Below are 21,976 nucleotides of genomic sequence, written 5' to 3'. Positions count from 1 at the left end.
AAAATAAATAGGGATGGTGAGATTCGAACTTGTAACTGCTTGGTTATTAAAGCTCTGATACCATGTTAAAGAACCATCTTAATTTAAAATTTAAAATTATAATATAAAATTTTAAAATATAATTTATATTATTCTCTAACACAATAATCAATCCTGGATCACGAGAGTTCGTTGGCCATCCATTGTCATTGATCCCTGGTTCATGCACATCTGCCTACGGCCTCCAATGTTCTGTGAAGTTATTGAAGAACTAGGTAGGAGCTCGAATCATTGCCTGCCTGGTCTTCAAGAACTAGGTCTTGTAGAGAGACAAACAAGTGTCAGAAGGACCCGCATGGGACCCAGATAGGAAAGTGAAAGAGGGGTCAATTTGAGGCTCAATTGAAGGGATTTTAGCTTTTACAAAAACAACACCCAATCTGCATAGCAAACGCAAGAAAGAGTAGAGAATAAATGGCGTCCAATCCCCCGAAAGCCCATAAATTTGGTCGGCAAAACGAGAGGGATGTTCGGATACAAAAGTCAAAGTCTCATCATGTCTTGGCTCCTCCAGTTTTGTCTTAAGGCCTCATAGAAATCTGGGATATTGATTTTTAGTGTCATTTGCATGAATCATGCGCGCCGGGTTTTATCCGGACACCGTGTGTGGGGTTGTGGAATCGAGTACGAGTCTGCCCCCCTGAGCCTTGACTTTTTTATTACTTTCTTGCCTTTTCCTCTTGTTGGTCCAATCCAAATACAAATAAATACAAAAAAAAAAAAAAAATTGCAGTTGATTTAATGGTCAATGACTGATTTTGCAGACTTTGTCAAATAACAAGCACTGTTGTTTTTCTTTGACAACATCAATTTTTCTTTGAAATAAAATTTATTGATATTAGAGAGAGAGAGAGAGAGAGAGAGAGAGAGAGAGAGAGCTGTGGCCTTGCATTCGAATCAGCCCCCCAAACGGTAAGATTGGTGTCTATTCCAACTTTTTTTTAGTCCTCAATAAATTAGGCCTCTTCCTAGCAACTCAGCGATGGAATTTAATTCCTTCAAGAAGTTTAGTGTCTGCCATACACCTTACTGTCTAGTCAGTCTGGAGCTATCTTTATCATCCATGGCTATCTTTTTACAAGAGTGCTAACCTTTCTTTATCAATACCTATCTCCTATCAATCTTTCTCACAATAAAATATTAATAATTTTTATCAATCACCAATGAATATTAATTCTTCCCATTAATAATATAACAAGATATAACAACTCATTTTACAAGTTATCTATGCGACAAAAAAAATTATTCTCTATCATTACTTCATTCTCCACGAAAAAAACTTATGATCGAGGTATATAAGCACCTCAAGTCACCAAGTAAACACATAAGATAGCTAAAAACCACATAATACAAGTCCATACAAAATACAAATATATAACCCTTACACACTTCATTTTCAGTTTCATTCCCTTTCTAACTTTCTTTGTCAATAGTTATCTATTATCAATCTGTCTCATTAGAGAACACTAACATTTCTTGTCAATCACTTGCGAATATCAATCCTTCCCACCAATAGCATAACAAGATATAACAACTCATTTTACAAGTTATCTATACGATAATAAAATTATTCTCAATCATTACTTCACTCTCCATAAAAAACTCACGTGATCGAGGTATATAAACACCTTAAGTCAGCGAGTAAACGCATAAGACAGCTAAAAACCACATAACACAAGTTTATACAAGAACAAACATACACCCCCTTACACACTTCATCTTCATTCTCTTCCTAACTTTCTTTATCAATAGTTATCTCTTAATAATCTATCTTATTAGAGGACAATAACATTTCTTATCAATCACTTGTGAATATCAATCATTCCCATCAATAGCATAACAAGGCATAACAACTCATTTTACAAGTTATATATGCGATAAAGAAAATTATTTTCTATCATTACTTCACTCTCCACAAAAAAGCTCACGTGATCGAGGTATATAAAAATCTCAAGTCACTGAGTAAACGTATAAGGCAGCTAAAACCATATAACACAAGTTCATACAAGACAAACACACACACCTTACACACTTCATCTTCATTCTCTTTCTCTTTCTATTTCTTGCACATTATTCTCCTCTTCCAGCTTATTAACTTGGACATTTAAGGATTCTCGAGACTTATTTTGCAGGGAATATCAAATCTAGAGATAAAGCTCTTTTCCAAACCTAAATACTTTTTTTGCATATTATTCCCCTCTTATAATTATTAACTTAAAGTATGTATATTATTCCCCTCTTATAGCTATTAATTTAAGCATAAAAAAGGTCCTCTATTTGTGATAGAAAACTTGTTTCAAGAGAACATCAAGACGGCCAAGATGAAGCCCGGATACTTTAGTCCAAGACGCACGGCGGTGGAAAGGCTTGAATCAATGCGAAACTGCTGCATAATAATTAATTACGACCAAAGTAGAGGATTATGATGATTTTTATTTGATCTGATATAGCTTGTATTCTTCTTTTTTTCTTGTGGTAGAATCGTGTTTAATCTGAAAAGGAAAAACAGCATAATAAAGACCTTAAACCATTTGCTAATAAATTATCTGGTTTTTTATGGATCAAACAGCCTTAGCTCGATCATTTACTGTAGATTATTATCGTTTCTTTCTCATTGATTCGTACAAAAGAGATAAACACAAAATCCAAGTGGGTATCGAGAGAGGCCCTCACTTTGGAGGGGACAAGCTATTCCTTCTTTTAGTGATTATTTTGCACATCCGATTCCCATAGAACATTTTTTTAAGAAGGAATCGCTTCGATTAACATGTCCCAAAGAAAGGAAGATCTCTCAGCCTAACATAAAGAAAGATGACGAAGATTGTTTGTCTCCTTCGAGAAGTCTCCTAGCGTGCTAGAGTGGTTATGGATATTTTTTAAAATATTTTTTTATTTAGAAATATATTAAAATAATATATTATTTTAGTTTTTTAAAAATCATCTTTTACATCAGCACATCAAAATAATTTGAAAATACAAAAAAATATTAATTTAAAATAAAAAAATAATTTTTTTTAAATACTTTTAAAATACAAAAACAAACAGATTCTTTATTTGATCGATAAATTTTAAAAATAAAACTTGTAATTATTACTATTCATTTATTTTATTTTGTATAAATAATTGGTTATTTAGGTAATTATTATGAATAAAACAATTGCATAAGATCTCAAATATCATAGAATTAAAAATTTATTATAATTATTTTTTAGAATATTTTTTATTTAAAAATATATTAAAAAAATAATTTATTAAAAAAATTCTTAGTTCTAAACTCTTACCACTGGACTACTTATTAAATTATTAAAATTATTATTATTTGATCTTAACATGCTTGGATATATCTTGGATTAAATTTAAATAATAATAATAATAATAATAAAAGATTATAATGTTTATCATCAATATCTAATCTGAAAGATTAGAAGAGACTGTAACACTAAAAATTAAAAAAAAAATTAAAAAAAAAGAAGAAGAAAGAAGAAGCATGATATGAATGAAACTAACGAAAAGGAACTCAAAAAGGTACCATGTTGTTGTTAGCTGAAGTGTAAGGCACTACTTCCACGTCATCTGTAATCTATTTGCCTTTCACGCTAGCTACTCATCGTGTAGGTCCCTTTCCTCTCTTTCTTTTTCTCCGAATAACCTTTGATTTCCGTAGGAATTACCATGACTGCCCCAATCTCCCTCCACTCACATGAACAAATTTCATTGGCTGGTGGGTTTTTATTTTTATTCTTGAATCTTGTTTATCTGTTTTTGCTGTTAAAAACTGTTTTTTTTTTTAGAATATTTAGAATTTTTTAAATTTTTATGATGTGTTAATGTTAAAAATAAATTTTAAAAAATAAAATAAAATATTATTTTAAATGTATTTTTAAATAAAAAATATTTTAAAAAATAATTATAATAGATATTTAATTCTGTGAGCTTTGAGATCCTGTTTAATTGTTTTATTCATAATAATTGGCTAAACAACCAATTGTTTATACAAAATAAAACAAACGAATAATGATAATGACAGGTTTTCTTTTCGAAATTTATTGATAAAGTGCATGATTGTTTTTTTTTTAAGTGTTTAAATTTTTTTTTAATTAATATTTTTTAATAATTTTAGATTATTTTGATGTGTTGATTTAAAAAATAATAATAATAAATTATTTTAATATATTTTTAAATAAAAAATATTTTAAAAAATAATTATAATCATAATTTCCTCAAAATCTCATGCTTTAATTGCTTGTGGGGGGTGGGAATGTTGATGTCGATCAATCAACCACTAGGAAGCAAAGACTTGATTAAAGAATCCGTAAACTTATTTAATAATTTATTCTCTTTTTTTTCTTAAGGTGATCTTGTAGATCTTGGCCTGACGATGCTTCCTCTAAATTGCTTTATTTTCTGTTTTTTAAATGTTTGGTGGCTAATCCAAAGTCTTAAAAGTATTCATTTAAATGATTAAAAATAAAAAATTCAACTGAGTTTCATTGGTAAGATACTAAAAAGATGATATATTCTGTGTTTATTTTGTATTGTAGTAGATGTTATTTTTTTTAAATATTTTTAAGACTTGAAAATACATCTAAATAATTTTTTTAAATTTATTTTTAACATTAATAAATCATCTAAAGTTTTTTATTTTAATAAAAATTGAATTTATTCTAATTTAAGAAATGAATTAAATTTACATTTTGGTGAGATGCATTAGAGGATGAGTAGAAAATACAAGGGTCTGTCCACTAATAGAAAAATATTTTCCTTTTCTATTTTTTATTTTTGGTTTTCTTTTCCTTTTTCATATTTCTTTTTCTAATGAGAATTTAAAAACACATATTCATTTATTGCTAACAAAGATAATATTAAAAAAAAAGATATGCATCGAGATTACAACTATATTTTTTTTTATAAAAATCAAAAGTACATTTTATAATAATCATCTCAATATTTTGTATTTGTGATAATCTAATTATAAAATATTAATTTTATGTTATTTAAGTTAAAAATTGCCATTAAAAGATTATATTGTTAACCCCGAAAGATATCTTAATATTAGATTTATAATAAAAAATAATTTATGACACTAACTATAAAAATAGAAAAATGTTTAATCTCTTACAATGTTAAGAAAATGCCTATATATAAAAGAAAAATTTATATTGTTAATGTCTTTTCTTCATTTGAAAAACAATACAAAACTTGTATAGAAAAATTAAGAAAATCTTTAAAATTTGTTTTTCAAACTTAATACAAAATTGATAAACTAGAAAACTAACTTTTCAATTTTTATGAACGAAGAAATATTCAATTTGAATAAAAAGTTCAAGTTCTCCTTTTTTGACTCTAGTTTTCTAAATAATCAAAGTATCTCTTTGTTTTTTAATGAGATCAGATCACTAGGGTTGGGAGTTGACCGAACATTAATTAAAAACTAATTGTCATGGGTGATTTCCTGTTTTGGGTGTTTTATTGTTTCTTCTACTATGGAATGGTTGTTTGGGTTTTTTTTTATCCTTTGGTTTTTTTTTTCTGGGTAGCCTTAAATTTTTTCTTTTCATTTGATTCTTTTTACGGTTTATTTTTTTTATAGAGTTAGCTTTATAGTCTTCTTCAATTAACTTATTATCAAGTTTTCATTATGTCGGATTAACTTCCCGGTGTTAGGTTAACACTCAATTTAAAAAAATTACTTTATATTTTTCGTTTGACAAATAATTATAAATATAGGGACTGAAATTGATCTTGGTTTAAAACAAAAATCCTTTCTATATATATATAAAAAAAATAGAAACATCAAGAAAGAAGAGAAGAAAATAAAAAAGAGAAAAGAGAAACTAGTTGCCATAGACACATTGAACTTTTATAGATTAATAATATTATGAGAAAGGTTCTTCTATCTTGATCCTAACAACATCAAAAAAATATGACATGAATGATAAGAGGAACCCGCATGCATTGTGACAACATGGTGGCTCCTCTAACTCATGAGCATGTGTAATGCATGTGCCATCTCTTTTTTTTTTTTTTTTTTTTTTACATTTTTATCCCTAAATTTATAATAGTTTTTTGATTGAGTTCTAATTTTTTTATTCTACTCGAGCTCATATCTTATTCTTTTAATTCAACCTTTATTTGTATAATAACTCCTCAATTCAGTCCTGAATTTCATACAACTCGAGATCATTGAAGGCCAGCCATGGGAGAGGAGAAGGAGAACGGGAAAAGAAAGGGATAACCAACTAATCAAGTTAGCGAATTGTAGTCATGTCTATTATCTGGATCACATATTTAATGATTAACCAGGGTTAATCGAGGTTAATATGATAAATGATTATCTTAATATTACCCTGATAATGTATCAACTTTGGTTTAATTAAATAAGGAATATTGCTTTAAATTTTTTTTTTTTAATGTATATATTTTCCGTAAACACATTTATTTTTTATTACACGATCTTAGCTTTGTGTCTATTATTGCAAGACTACTAATGTCTACACTTTTTTTTTTTTGTTTTTGGCATTGCCTAACAAAAAATCTCTGATCCGCAGTATGGCGGATATGGCTGTCTGGTTTAACTGTTTTCTTGAAAAAAAATCTGAAAGAATATTATTTTAATAAACAAAACATTCAAGCTAAATTCCGAAGCGGCGGTGTCAGGCTTCGGCTTCGGCTAAGATTAAACTAACAGTAATAAGACTTCTCTTACACATCAGTGGTAGAAATGTAGTTTTAGAATAATTAAAGGGCTCTTGCTGACTTCAATGTTTTTTTCGATTATTTTATTATAATACAATGTTAGATTGCTAACATTTACAACACTCTGGTCTGGCAATGATCTTAAGAAGATAACTCTGCTCTCTCTCTTGTTTGTCCGCACTCTCTATCAAAAGCCTCTGGTTTTTAGTGAAACACCAAAAGAACTTGGAGATTCCTCAAAACAAGGTGGGTGTCTGAACAATTTATTTTGTTTCTTGAAAGTGACAATGATGCCCACTATGAAAATTCGTTCCCCTGCCTCCTTGAAATCCTTTGTTTTTTATGGAACTATTTGCTGTTTAAGATTTATTTTCTTTTTGGCTTGATTGAGCTTCCATGGATGACTCAATGAAACTAAAAATGGGTTGGTGTTGGATCTCTCGATGGTGGGATTTCATTACAAGCTTCTAAATTTCTTTAGTTGACAGATTTTGTTGCTTTGATTTATTGAAAATTTAAATTTTGGTTTAGTTTGGCCATGAAATGTGCTCTCATTTTGAAATGGCAGTGTCTCATATCTTTGTTTTCTTAAGAATTTATGTTTAATTCAAGAAATGAAATTATTCATGATTACTTAACCTGCATTTCATATTGGTGGAGTGCAATTGTTGTCTTGGGATAGAGAATGTTTTTAGTGAACCTTTTCTTTCATGCCTACATTCAAGCACTTTGATGATCTGGTGGTTCAAAAAACATTGTTTCTAATAATGAGAATTTACTTTTGCTTTATCAGATGTCATGTACCTTCCAATATTACTTGTTGTTTTCATTAAGGTTTAGATGTCACAGAAACTTGTATTCTGATCAGTGGAGAAAAACTTCTGGGAAAAAAAATATATTTTTGACTCTACTGGAATTGGAGTTTTGCTTCTAATGGTTTCTTTTCCAAACTGCCTTGAATGACTTCTAACATTGAAGTCTTGCCTTGGTATATACGTTCAGTTTGAATCCAAAAAAAATGAGGTAGGTCATGTAGACATAGCTAATTTGGCGTGCTTCCTTGTCAATCCTTCTTATGCCACAAAAAGAAAAAAAAAAAAAAAATTACTTGCTGCTTCGAGAGCAAATGAAACGTAAAGGAGAAGGTTTCAATTTATATAATTCATGCTATTTCTGGGAGGCTTCTATAAACTATCTTAAGCATTTGAGCCATCATTTTTTGTTGACCAACTGGTTCTCTGGTTTGCAAACTTTCTTATATATTAATGTATTGTATTTCCCGTGTGCTGTAGATATGTATTATTTTTGTCTCTGTAAGATGAGAGAGTAGTTTTCTTTGTGTACGGAATTTATGAAGCTGGAATTGCCTCCTGTTTTTTTTACTAATGTCTGTGTACAAAATGCTGTCATTGGATTTATTGTGATTTTTATTCTTTTATGCGCAAGTTAATAATAATTATTTTCTTTTCTTTTGCAGATGATGCTGGTACTTTGTGTTCTGCTGCTGAGTGGGTGTCCTACAGAAATCTAGATAAAGGATTACATTTTGTATTGGTGCTGTCGCAACGATAGTTTAGCTGATCTATCAGAGGAATTCAAAGGCTTCTGTCATGAAAGCCAAGGCATTCTAATATCGTTCCATATTCTGGTGACTGATGTTCAGTGAAGTTCTGAATCGTGAAAGAAAAGATTACTTGGATTGTTTCTAACTTTTTTTAAGGAATCAGGCAGCCTGGTTAAGAATTCAATGCAAGCATCGAAACAACTCAGAGGTTCGGGCATTTCCGGCAGATTTCTCTATCAACAGATGCAAGAAGTTGAAGCCTACTGCAAGCCTCAGTCCAGAACTTTAGACCGCCAGATATACTCCAGTGGCAGCACCCAAGGAACCCCCTTCACCATTCCAAACTCTCATGAGCAATACTGCACGCTGGAGTCATCTTCAGCAAATGGCAGCTATGCTGCTTACAACTCCCCATCAACTGTCAGTTTCTCACCAAATGGAAGCCCATTGTCACAGCAAGAGTCTCAGTCGTATTCACTTGAGCCACGTCATTCCCCTGACAATGCCAGTGGTTCTCCATTAAGTGGCTCCTGCATTACTGATGATGCCCATGATTTCAGGCACAAGTTGAGAGAATTAGAAACTGTGATGTTTGGGCCTGATTCTGATATTATTGACAGCATTGAAAATGCACTTGAGAGTGGGACGAACATCGAGTCACTGGAAATGGAGAGCTGGAGACAAATAATGGATGTGATTTCTAGAGGGGACCTAAAACAAGTCCTTATTGCCTGCGCAAAAGCAGTGTCAGATAATGATCTGTTAATGGCACAGTGCTTGATGGACAAGTTACGCCAGATGGTCTCAGTTTCTGGTGAACCAATTCAAAGATTGGGAGCATACATGTTGGAAGGGCTTGTTGCACGCCTGGCCTCCTCAGGGAGTTCCATCTGCAAAGGTTTAAGGTGCAAAGAACCAGCAAGTTCCGAGATGCTGTCTTACATGCACATTCTTTATGAGGTTTGTGCCTATTTCAAATTTGGGTACATGTCTGCAAATGGTGCCATCGCAGAAGCCATGAAGGATGAAAACAGGGTTCATATAATTGATTTTCAAATTGGTCAGGGGAGTCAGTGGATCAGTCTGATCCAGGCCTTTGCAGCAAGGCCTGGTGGGCCACCCCACATCCGCATTACAGGTATTGATGATTCCACATCAGCATATGCCCGTGGAGGAGGACTGAGTATAGTGGGAAAAAGGCTATCTAAGCTTGCTGAGTCATTTAAGGTGCCATTTGAGTTTCAAGCTGCTGCCATGTCTGGCTGTGAGGTTCAGATAGAAAACCTTGGTGTTCGACGTGGGGAGGCTCTAGCTGTGAACTTTGCATTTGTACTTCACCACTTGCCTGATGAGAGTGTCAGCACTCAGAATCACCGGGATCGGGTGCTGAGGCTAGTTAAAAGCATGTCTCCAAAGGTGGTCACCCTTGTTGAGCAGGAATCTAACACGAATACTGCTGCATTCTTCCCTCGGTTCCTCGAGACACTGAACTATTATACTGCTATGTTTGAATCCATTGATATGACCCTTCCAAGAGACCACAAGGAACGGATCAATGTGGAACAGCATTGCCTGGCAAGGGATGTTGTTAACATAATAGCATGCGAGGGAAGTGAGAGGGTGGAAAGACACGAGCTTCTCGGGAAGTGGAGATCGCGATTCAGAATGGCTGGGTTTACTCCATACCCACTAAGCACCTTGGTGAATGCCACCATCAAAACACTGCTAGAGAACTATTCTGATAGATATAGGCTTCAAGAAAGAGATGGGGCTCTTTATCTTGGCTGGATGAACAGAGATTTGGTGGCATCTTGTGCATGGAAGTGAAAACTGCATGCTGATTTCGCTCTCATTTAGGAAAGCAGGCAACTAGCTGAGGTAGAACCGCAAGGGTTCTAAGAGGAAGGCAGTGGTCTCAGCTGTGTACTTGGCTTCTGAAACTCCAAGTTACCCTCTTTTTTTTTTCTTTTTTTTTTTTTTGAATCAGCAGCTCAATGCTTTGAACTTTCTAGCTTTTCCTGGCCTTGGGAGAACCAGGTCTTGGTGCTTTGCGGTTAGAATATGTTCACTTTCTCAGAGCATTAGGTATTCTGATTCCGAAGGTTCACCCTCTGAATCTCTGGCCATTCTGGTTTCCTAATGAAATTGTGGAATTTTTTTCAATATGAATCACTCTAAGAATAATCAATCTATTTGTTTTGCTCGAGTCTTGACTTCGAGTTCCTATCCTCAGTAACAACCTTGGAATCTGACGCTGCTGCTATCGAGCCAGCAATCAAAGAATCTACCTCTGTTACTGATTGGGAGATAGCCCCTATTGTCGTGGATATAAAGCACCAGCTTCATAGCATGCTTAACATCACTGTTGCATCGGTAAGAAGGAAGGCAAATCATGTTGCCAGATTAGATAGCTTAGGCTGCTAGAACCAGCTCTTCCTCCAAATTGGATTCATAACCCTCCCGATAGCCTAAGCAATTTGCTTGGATCTGATATTTATGCGGTATGAGACGCGTTTGTTGAAAAAAAGGGGGAGAGAAAAAAACATGCCTGCTCGAGACCATATAATAAGGCAGATACAGCACACCAAACTAGTTCCAGGAATTGTAAGAGTTTGGGAACACCTTCTCTTTACCAAATTCAAATGGTTTTACATCTAATCAGAAAAACAACGGATGCAAGACGCTGTTAACAAAACATGAAGTTGCATGCTAGATACTTGCTGCGAAACTCTACAGATTTTATGATAAATTAACCTATAGGAGTAATGTATACATCTGGAGGTCGTTTCCCTCCTCCCTTCTAAAAATCAATCTGTTTCAATTAGCTTTGGACAGGCTCTGAATTTAGTACGTGCTGTTCATTTGGATTACTCTCTGGACCTGGGGTAATGTTATGGACACCACAAGCAGCACTGTTCTCTTTTGGCTCAATTCTTGACTCACCATCATGTTGCTCAGTCGATCTACCTGCTGACACAGGATTGGTGTTGACAACAATATCAAGGTTAGCAGCACCACTTGCTTTCGTGGCATTTGTGTTGCCAGTCTGCTGCTCACATGATTTACTTTCATGGCCTGAATTACTTTCTTTCCATTTATTTCTTGACTCGGAACTCGGTTTCTCCTCCAATTTGATGTTGGAATCTGAACTATTACACACAACCATTTCAGGGGAAATGGCATTGCCTTCTCCTGATTTTGTACCCAACTCGCCATTCTGGATGGTAGTTGTACAAGTGTTGAGACCAGGTGTGTTATGAGTAATAGTCCTAGAAGGAGGCATATCGTGATCATGTTGTCCCTCATAACTGGTTATAACCAATTTTGGGTCATGAGATGCCCTCTCTACATGTTTCTTTACAGGACATCCAGGACTTGAACACCTGTAGTAGCTCCTACGCAATGTGATGAAAGAACAAAGTCAGCATGTACTCAAACAGCTTAGGTATTTTTGATTCTACATGCAGACTAGCAACCAATTCAATATGCTACCGATATAAGGAGGCATCTCCTGACATATCTTCATAACCAGAGGGGAGAGATGTAAACTAAAAATGTATAAACCCAGGTCTAACCTTGTTGAGTTCGTTAAATTTGACAGTTACCTGGGATTTGGATTGCCTTTTACCAATTTCTGCCCATATTTACGCCATCGATACCCATCACTGACAATATCGACCTCGCTTTTTGTTTGAATGACAAGACGTGGCTCACTAGTTGGTGTATCTACAGGAGTAGACCTGTCATTACAGCTACTTTTCTTCCTATTTTGTTCATTGGAAACAAAAGAGTTAGCTCATGCTTGAAACAATAGAGTAAATTTATAGCCATCTATTAACTTACCGTCGTTTTGAGCGTTGATCATCATCTACATCAACCTCGTCCCTTATCCTTTTTGGTTCTGATAGCACACGTTTCACATCCTCACTGGACGTAACAGAAGAGATCTGAGAGGTATTTGTTGACTCAATCGGATGAGGTTCATGACTTTCTGCATTTATCAATTAGCATTCAAATAAAAGAACACAATAATAAAATCTTCTGTTGATTAAGAGCAAAACAAATGGACAAAATGGTGATTTTTTCTCTGATACCTTCAACACCAGTCAATAAAAGATGATCAGGTTTTTCTTCAACAACAGACAGGACACAACCAACAGCTTGCGGGAGGTTATGTTGAGGTTTGGGATGCTCATGCTCACCAAGGTAAACAATATCAGCAAGCTTCCCATCATGTGAACATTCCAACTGCTTTTTCGCTTGACAACTTGTATGTGTACATTTGTAATAGCTCCGTATAAATTCATTTCCTTTAACAAGTTTCTGCCCATATTTTCGCCAGTGATATCCATCCTCTGACACTTTTTCCCGCATGATAGGAGTCCTTCCTTCCTGACCAGATTGCATGGAACGGAGATCACTGCCAGGGGCATGTGAGACCTTCCGTGGTGTTATAGAAGAAACACTTCCTTCTTTGTCTAACTCCGATATACGCCCCCCAGTATTCTCCAAAGATTTCCCAGGGGCATATGAAGCAGGGATTCCTTCTTGTTGTGAAGCATGACCTCCAACATCGTGGGTCTGTGGTTTTGTGTCAGTCCCATCAACTAGGCTCTGTCTTTTCTGCAACTCCTTTGGAGAAACTTCATCTGGAACTTCCTCTGAAGAAACCATCTTAATTTGGGAAGTTATAGAACAAACCAAAGAGATTAATTCAAGATGCCATTACTGCAATTAACCGCAGACTTCATTTTGGTGGTTCATACCTGAAGAGGCATCAAAATAAAGTTAATGATAGCGAGAATTTGCAAATTGACAGTCGAGACCAACTAATTCAAAATTCAAACAAAAAATATTTAAAGTTCTTCATAGTGATATGGGAAAATTAAGCAAATCTAAATATATAAAAGAAGGCTGGTAATCAAAATCATGTATGCTTGATTTAGAATTAAGGCATGATGTCGATTAAGATTTTGTATCAGTATCAATCACTAGTAGAAATAAAAATAGCAAGCACTTTAACAATTGTTCTTCTAGTTGTTTTATTTTGAGTGTTTTATCCCAACTGCGCACACTGATGAACTCAAGTGAGCGCGGTTGGGATGAAAGGTAAAGCATACTCACATATTATACACAAATGGATGAGCATCGACATTTTATTTGTAAAATAACACTCCCATCTAACAAATCAACGATCTTGTGCAGAGATACGCCAACACTCCCTTTGCAGAAAACAAGCCAAATGATGCACATATTCAATCAACCAACAAGCAAGACAATTAATTCCTTTCACATATAACGTAATGGATTCAACGATTCAAAGCTATACCAAACATCAAACAATTGGGAAACCATTTATTTTGCGGATACTCACACAGAATTTTCGAACATATAACCAATTTATAGTGCCTGTACTCTTCTTCAATGGTAAATAAATAATTCATGTAAATAAATAAATTCCAACAATAATTAATAAGAAAGACAAGAAAAAAAAAATCTATATATCCCTTGTTAAGTTGCCAAGAAAAATGATCCAAAATATGTGATTTAATCAGTTTCTTTTTCTCCAAAAATTAATTCTTTCAATTCTGATAATAGAACAAAAATCAAACTGACAGTCCACAGTGAAAATTCATAATTTTACCATGCTAAGACCAGCAGCAGTAGCTTTTGGCTCCAGAATTCAATTTCTCGCATTTTCCCAACAGTGGAAATTATAGCAGACAACTTAAAAGTATAAAGAATTAGCAATTAAAGAGGAAATTAATATTAATTAACAAAAAAAAAAAAATCAATCAGTTCACAAATAATTCAGAAAAAAAATATTTAAAAAATAGCCATAAATACAGTGATAATTAAAGTGAACCATCTGTCTAGTACTTTAGCAATCCAAATTACCTAAATTATAACCTTGTCTTCATTTTACTTTACGATGATGATGATCAGGTGGTCCCACTCCCACGCGAAACCCTCGAATTTTGACTCCCAGCTCAATCAGGGTCGTAGATCATGCCGGAACCAACCGGCGACCACCAAGGTTTCGATGAAGGTTTTCTTTTTCGTGATGAGGTGAGACGGAGAAAAGAATTTAAGGTTACAAAACAAAGAAAAGTCTAATCCATAAACAATCAGACTGACTGATTACTAGAGAGGGAGAGAGAAGGCCATACAAGCATGCGTAGTAGAGAACAGCAAGGGAGAATGATTCTGTGTTACTCGACAGAAAAAGGAATCTGTACTCTTGTTCGTGTCTATTTAATTTGTCATTGGTTGATTTTATATGTTTTTTTTTTTTTTTTAATAAATCCTTTTTTTTTAGTACATGCAAACTTCATTCTTACCCTTATAGATCATTAAACTTGCATTTCCATCCTTATATTTTATTTTATTTTTCAATATTAACTTTATGGTTCCTAAGGAGTTTTCATATCATCATTCACGTGTAGTTATGGAACTAGAACCAGGCTTTGATTGTTTTTGGAAGAGCAAAATGATAATTATACTGTAGCGGTGGTTAATAAAATATGTTGTTGATGGCCACAATGAATTTCTTTTTCGTTTTAGATTTTTTTGTTATATGATGAAAACTTGTTTTTCATGTTTATTGGTGCCTTTTCTTAATTATTTTGGTTATATTTTCTTATTTCATCCTTTAAAAATACTTAAAAACCTAAAAATAAAAAAAATTGAAAATATGTACTCATTGTTAGATTTTGTTATTTATTGTTTGATAGAGAAGAATACGTTGAACTTTTTGAATATCTTAAAGCATCCAAAAAAAAAATCTAAAAGAGATTAATAAAACACTATAGCTCAAGACATATATTATTGAGGATTTGAATATTGAAATGATTATTTTGTCATTCTCGAACAAAATCCAATAACTTGTTTTAGGAGTAATATGATTTTTTCCTTATAGTTCATTGACCATTATCAAATTGATCGGGGAAAAATTATTTTTTTTATTTTTTGCAGAGTAAAATAACTTATTTACCCTTAAAAGTAAAAAGCCATATAAAACTTCCCTTTATAGACTTTTTAGTCATTATTATTCTAAGTATAGTAAAATTATTTAATTACCATTGATATCACTAAATTATTAAACTTACATCAAAAGGCTTGTTCTTCTTTTCATTATGTTTTTTTTTTCTTGTTATAATCATTAACAAAAAAACTAAAAGGTCTTAGTGAATTACTGTAGCATGTGAGGAGACTCATTGTAGAATGAAGTAGTGTAATGATGATTTTGCCTTTCATTGCTCTTAACAATTACCTTGATATTGAGGGAAAAATTGTATTATTCATAGAAACCAAATATCATTTGAGAATTGATCTAGAAAAAAGTTGTCGTTCAACTTTATAATACACAGTAAAATACTCTTTTGTCGTTGAAATCTGAAAAAAAAAAAAAAAAAAAAAAAAGAAGGTCTTCTGTTAGGGGTTTTAATTTTTTTGTCCTTTTGTTTTAATTTGCATAGTAAAATAACACTTATACGTCTAGGTACTCAGAAAAAATGGTCTTGCGGGGAGGGATTTATTTGTCTTTGCATTATTTTTATACAGCAAAATTACATAGTTAACCTTTGATTATTTAGATTTAGAGAATGACTTCTAAGAACGTTTTTATCTTTGCACCATGTTTTATATATATATATATATATATATATATATATATATGCCCTTGGACTTTTATTTTTGTAATTCGTCTTATTAAAATATTAATAAATTGGTAAAATATGCCTACGCGTGCTATTCAGCACATTAAAGCCCTCTGCGCTATTTAAAAGGCATGTGTAGATAATTATAGTGATAAAAAAAAAAAAAAAATTTCGTCTCATCCAATACGCAAGGATGTGATATAGTAGCTAGAGTGGAGTGACGCATTCACCAAGGCAGGCGGCGGTTTGATGATGATGGAGTTTTTTCTCCCGCCCTTCATTTCTCCCTCTTGGACTTTGGTTTTCATGTTAGGCCTTGAAAAATTTTGTTTTGTCCTCCATTTTGGTTTTTTGTTTTTTTGGTTCGGTTCTCATTCTTTTGATTTCTATTTGCTTTGATTTTAATGTTTTTTAAAGTTTATTTTTTTCAATTTTATCCCTCTTCAAATTTAATTTAATTTCTTTTTTTGTTTACAATCTGGTCCTTATTTTTTTTATTGATGTTTTTTCATCCTTTGCATTTATTTTAATTGTTTGATTTTGTCCTTTAGAATTTTAATTCATTTTTTTTTCAAATTTTGGTCCTCATTTTTTTCATTACTTTTTTCTATCCTTTTCTTCATTTATTTTCTTTTCAATTTAGTCCCTATTTAGTTTTTTTCAATTATTTTTGGTGCAAGATTTGGTCATTATTGTTTATTTATTTATTTATAATTAAAGATTTTTTCTTTGTGATTATTTTTTCCTTTTATTTAATCTATTCTCATAACCCAATTCACCAGTTTCAATGCTTTACCTAGTTTGAGTTCGGTATTTTTTTTAAATCCGTTTTAGAATATTTTTTTTTCTATTTTTATTATTTGACATTGACTTATTAATTTGTTATTATTATTATTATTATTATTATTTTTATCTTTTGATGTTGATGTATTGGGTTATGAGCTTTGTGATTTGTTCAACTTTTTTGTGAGGTTATCCCCATTTCATAGGTTGGTCGGGTTAACATGGGTTGATTTAGAGTGTGTTTGGTATTGCGGTATCTGTTGTGGTTTTGGTTTGAAAAAAATTGTTTTTTATAAAAAGTATTTTTAGTTGAAGTTGGTTTGAAAAAATAGGTGTTTGGTTAAAACTATGGTTAAAATTGAGGTTGAAGAAAAAAATAGTTTATTGTGTTTGATTAAAAATGCTTTTAAAATTGAGGTTATAAAATAATTTTGAAAAATATATATTAATATTGATGGTTTTAAATTTAACTATTGTAGAATTAATTACTCCTATTACATCATGAAATAAATAATACTTTATATAAAATATTTTTTATTATTCCATTAAACTATTTATAAATCCATTACGTACAAAATTTAATATGATAAGAACTATATTTTTCATAATTTTTTGAGCGTGTAATGAAATTAGATAAAATATTATCAGATATAAAATTGATATTACAATGCGAGTGAATATAATTCACTGCAAACTAGTTTTTTTAAAAAACAAAACTATTAAAAAAATTAACACATTAAAAAAAAAAGTTCACGTGAACAATGTAAGTGAATTGCCCTATTCATTGATTTTTAAGTGAACACTGCAATTCTCTTGCACTGTTCACACGAATAGTGTATTAATGTACACTGTTCATGCTAATTGAATAATGCAAATGCAATTAGCATGAACAGTGCGCAAGAAGCAACATTTTGCTGCTTTTCCTTTTCCTAGTCTCAGACACAAAAATATGTAGGGCCCATAAACAATGAATTGTGTATTTTTCTTTACCAAACAGGTTGCATATGTGTTTTAAACAAAACACAGACACAACCTCGTTACCAAACATAGTCTTAGTTTTTTGTAGATTGATTTTTTTATTCGTTTTATCCTTTACCATAAAATTATTGACTCTTAAGCATTGTCATTGTTTTCACCTTTCTTCGTGCAAGGTTATCTCGAGCACAAGATGGTCAAGGATCTCAACGTCCCCTCCATAAATAAACAATGTGTCTAGCTTAATGATGGTTTGAGTGATGCGTGCAACCTTTTGTTTTTCTTTTTCATTCTCTCCTAAGTGATTTTTGTATTGGCCTTTTGTTATGCTTAAGATTTCATCTTTATTCTCTTTATTACAGTTTTTAAAATTTTAAAAATAATTATGGAATTAAAGGGTTCTTCAAATTTCACCGTTGTTCTCTTTATTAAATTAATACTTTTTTTATTTCACCCCCAATGTTTATATTCTTTTTATTGCTATTTTTTATATGGTTTTTGCAAAAAACATTTGGCAATTTAATCATTTTTTTTGTTTTTTTTTTTCTATAAAATCTAATATTTTTTTATTATTGTATTTTTTTTACCTTGCAAGATTTTCTTAGATTGATTTTTTTTAAAATTTTATCTTCCAACATTTAATTGGACTAGTGTTAAGCTTCTTAGTTTAGTCCAGGTCTAAAATTTAATGGTTTATAGGTTTAAAAGATTGACTTTGATTTATGAAGTTGACACAATTACGGGTTTCCGTGGTTTTTTTTTTTTGCTTTTTTTCCATTTTGTTATTTTTTTTATTCACTTTTTATGAGATTTTTATGGTCAATTTTAAAATAACATGAGCCACCTTGCTTTTAGGTTTTTTGGTCTTTGTTAAATTTAGATTTTCCAAAGGAAATTTATTTTATTTTATTTTTGAATTGAATTAATTGATTTCATCATCTAACATTTATTTTTTTAGACATTGAGTTCCTGAGTTGAGCCCGGGTCAAGAATTTAATGGATTGCAGGTTTGAGAGTTTAACTTGAGTTTACAGGTTTGCATCGTTTTGATATTATTTATTTGATGAAAAATATGGTTGACCCTATTTTATTTTTTTATTAAATTAAATTTATTGATTGCACCCCTGACATTTAATTTGAAGCAATACTTGAAGGAATTTTGTTTTTTTTTTTAAATTAGTATTCTTTGTTTATTTACCTTTTTTATTTTATTGAGTTATCTTGGTATCATGTCTCGACTCATAGATTCAACAGATTCACTAGGTTTGGCTCAACCATTTTTTTCATTGCTTTTTAATATTTTTGGATCTCGAGTCAATGATCATAATCTTGGATTTTTTTTTTTAATATGCATCGTCTCAATATCTTTTCTACGATAAAAAAATAATAGGCTCGTAGTGTTGTGCGAGCCACCACTGTGAGCCACCTATCAAATAATGATTGTCTGCTTGGTTCTATTTGTAGATTTTGACAATTTCACTTGGTTTTGTTGGTGCTTTGTGTTTTAATACTTTTTTTATTATTTTCTTCTTCTGATTTCATCATTTTATATTTTTATTCTAAGGGATTGATTGTCATTATTTTTTTAGCTCTCTTTTTATGGTGTCAAGCCATGGATTTTTTTTTTTGTTCTTTAAAATCCAATAATAGCACTAGAGAAATCTTCACCCTTTTCGATCAATCCTATCAAGCCTTCAATATATGTAGGCCTTTCTTGAATTGCAACCACACTTTAATACCACTTGTCACATGGATAAATTTTTGTCCATAAAATTCCAACTCCTATGCAGTTATCTAGTCCTTTTAGACTAAGCTTTTCTTTACTTGTTTGTTTGTGTTTGCCTACAACTATGTGTTTTCTTCATCCTAAAAGGTTTCCACGCTTAATTTTTTTACAAGTAAGCACAATTAACACAAGCAAAGTAAAGTACATAACAAGATTTATAGGAACTATTTCCCAACCTTTTATTAAATTTTTAAAAAAGAATAGACATAAATTCGTATATGTATGCCATGCATAAAACTTTCATCAAGCTTGCATACTACATAATAAAGGCTCTTAACCCTATTTATAAACAATTTCTTGGAAGTTACAAAACAAAGTTGTCATTCTTATTTTTAAGAACATAATGGAGCAATTTCTTCTCTATGTTTTTTATGAACTTAGTAGTCTCATTTCAACAAGTGTTAGGCAATCTCTCTTATTGTCCCATAAAATTAATGACCTTATAGAGCATCTTTAGTCATGCTTCATGTTTGATGACCTATTACCCATAATCTGAATAGTTTTTAACTAGTCATATTTGACAACTACCAAAACTTCTCACAACTCTACTAACACCTTTTCCCATTAAATGAATGTCTATCTGACCAGCTCTTTACTGATAGTTATGCATGACTTGGACTGTTCAACATCCAAATCTTAGCTTGCATCAACCAATGCTACTGATTTTTATCGATGTTGGTAATTTCATTGACATTGTTGATTTTAACACTATACCATTGACTACTATTTCCATTGTGTATTTCCAGTAGTGTTTTTGACAATGTACCCTTGACAAATTTAACCATGTAACAAACCTCTCCAACCAAAAAAACTTTATTTCCTCATCGAAACAAACTTGAAGTACATCTCACTAAATGTGTCTATTGTCATAGTTTTATGCCACATATATAAAGCCTCTTGAATCTGTCTATATTCAACCAGAACTCAATTCATCAAATCCATAATAATAAAGACATTGACAATCCCATCACCAATTTTTTTCCAAGTCAAAGATGTAACTATATTATTCTAAGGTTCTTGTTCCTAAACAGAGTCAAACTATATATTTTGAGACTATCCCAAAATTGTCAAGATCAATCCCATCATTCTCATTTTGACAAAACTAAAGTTGCAACACCATATTGTTACATGATGTCATGTCTACCAAAAGTCATATGTAACTCTCCCAAGTCACACATAAATAATACTCATCTTCTTGGCAATCCCATATGCCAAATTATTCACTTATAAGTCTATTTTGCAAAGCTGGACACTCCCATAACATCCCTCAAAGATACCATCATTTTTTTTACAACCACATAGAGTTTTAGACACTCACAATAAACCCCCTTAAGTTTACCTAACTCTTTAAATCCCCACATGCAACCTATAAGTATAGAAATGAGCAACTCAATTTTAGTGATCAACATCATATTGTTTTGAAGTCTTTTCAGAAAGTCATAAACCTGCACAAGCATACACACAAAATAGCATTCCATCATAAAACCCATCTGACCTAGTCTTCCATCCACTGTTGTACCCACATCACTTTATCACCATACACAGTTTTATTAACACAACAACTCTAATGTCCTAACCTTTGTGATATGTCTTGACCACTAAAAATCCGAAACAAATTAACCCAAAAAAGATATTAATTTTATTTTCTTCACCAAGATATATCCATTCATCAAGATGTACAAAACTCTATTTCTGCCTCACCAAAGGTAATATGGCCAAGCTACATCCTCGTCAATTTGGCTAACTTTTCCCTTGAATGAATTTTTGACTTACATATGCTATTTCCTCAACATCCTTCTCCACTAAAACAATGTTAAGTTATCCCTTTTTAGACATTCCCTCGTAAAATGATTCCTTTCATAAATGAAGCATCATAATTTTAGCTTTGACCTCTTATCTTTGACTTTGCTTCTAACTTTAATAGTTTGTTTAGGTTCTCCCCCACCACATTTCTTTTTTTTTCTTTTTCATCTCCTTCTTCTTTTTAGGTTTTGATAAAATCAAGAAATTCCACCTTTCTTGTTGGCCTCGACATTGATTTTTTCTCCTTTTGTTAATGTTTTTATCCTTTCAATTTAACTCTCAAATTGAAAATTTGTTGTTGCCCTTTAATTTATTTTTTATTTTTGGATTTTTTTGTTTAACTTTTTTTCAATTTCATTTTTCAACATTTAATTTCTTAGGGATTGGGCTTCACAATTTTTTCATGTATAGCTTTTGGTTTGATGACCAAGGTCACGGGTTTGAAAAGTTAATAAGGGTCGACATCTTTTTTTTCTTATTTTCTTTTCGAGTATCAACGTTCGATATTGTGTTTTTTTCTTAAAAAAATTGCTTTGTAGTTTTTTTTCAAAAAATTTTTCTATCAAATTATCATCTCATAACTTAAGACGCATAATAGACATGTAATCCAGGCATATCTTATATTCAGATCATGAGTTTCAGGAGTTAGCCTAGCTTTGCACAATACAATAT

At 31.9% G+C, this 21,976-nt stretch overlaps 2 protein-coding genes across 5 annotated transcripts; one reads left to right on the top strand and one right to left on the bottom strand.

Moving 5' to 3' along the window:
• The first annotated feature begins 6,750 nt into the window (after positions 1-6,750).
• LOC118041320 (scarecrow-like transcription factor PAT1) lies at positions 6,751-10,462 on the top strand. 2 transcript variants are annotated; one of them, XM_035048604.2, is made up of 2 exons: positions 6,751-6,981; positions 8,213-10,462. In XM_035048604.2, exon 2 carries the CDS (start codon positions 8,483-8,485, stop codon positions 10,124-10,126), a length of 1,644 nt encoding a protein of 547 aa, XP_034904495.1. In that variant the 5' UTR covers positions 6,751-6,981; positions 8,213-8,482; the 3' UTR covers positions 10,127-10,462. The 2 variants fall into 2 exon arrangements, with proteins under 2 accessions (XP_034904495.1, XP_034904503.1); XM_035048612.2 differs by lacking the exon at positions 6,751-6,981 and adding an exon at positions 7,023-7,181.
• Positions 10,463-10,834: 372 nt separating this feature from the next.
• LOC118041335 (WRKY transcription factor 1) lies at positions 10,835-14,533 on the bottom strand. Of its 3 annotated transcripts, XM_073404359.1 has the most exons (7): positions 14,198-14,533; positions 13,944-14,026; positions 13,424-13,521; positions 12,394-13,065; positions 12,143-12,290; positions 11,905-12,063; positions 10,835-11,694 (listed from the first exon to the last, which is right to left on the bottom strand). In XM_073404359.1, exons 4-7 carry the CDS (start codon positions 12,971-12,973, stop codon positions 11,121-11,123), a joined length of 1,461 nt encoding a protein of 486 aa, XP_073260460.1. In that variant the 5' UTR covers positions 12,974-13,065; positions 13,424-13,521; positions 13,944-14,026; positions 14,198-14,533; the 3' UTR covers positions 10,835-11,120. The 3 variants fall into 3 exon arrangements, with proteins under 3 accessions (XP_073260460.1, XP_073260459.1, XP_034904514.1); XM_073404358.1 differs by lacking the exon at positions 13,424-13,521; XM_035048623.2 differs by lacking the exons at positions 13,424-13,521; positions 13,944-14,026.
• Positions 14,534-21,976: the final 7,443 nt, after the last annotated feature.

Source organism: Populus alba, chromosome 14 (genome assembly GCF_005239225.2).
Source record: "Populus alba chromosome 14, ASM523922v2, whole genome shotgun sequence".
In the NCBI taxonomy this organism is placed as follows: domain Eukaryota; kingdom Viridiplantae; phylum Streptophyta; class Magnoliopsida; order Malpighiales; family Salicaceae; genus Populus; species Populus alba.
The sequence above is the reverse complement of the archived record's forward strand: the minus strand, read 5'-3'. Positions and strand labels throughout refer to the sequence as shown.

Excerpts from the sequence above, each read along its gene's own strand:
- LOC118041320 (XM_035048604.2), top strand. The coding sequence starts at position 8,483 with ATGCAAGCATCGAAACAACTCAGAGGTTCGGGCATTTCCGGCAGATTT.
- LOC118041335 (XM_073404359.1), bottom strand. The coding sequence starts at position 12,973 with ATGGTTTCTTCAGAGGAAGTTCCAGATGAAGTTTCTCCAAAGGAGTTG. Across the intron at positions 12,291-12,393 it reads TTTATTGACTGGTGTTGAAG|AAAGTCATGAACCTCATCCG; the intron begins GTATCAGAGAAA and ends TGATAAATGCAG. Across the intron at positions 12,064-12,142 it reads GATCAACGCTCAAAACGACG|GAAGAAAAGTAGCTGTAATG; the intron begins GTAAGTTAATAG and ends TGAACAAAATAG.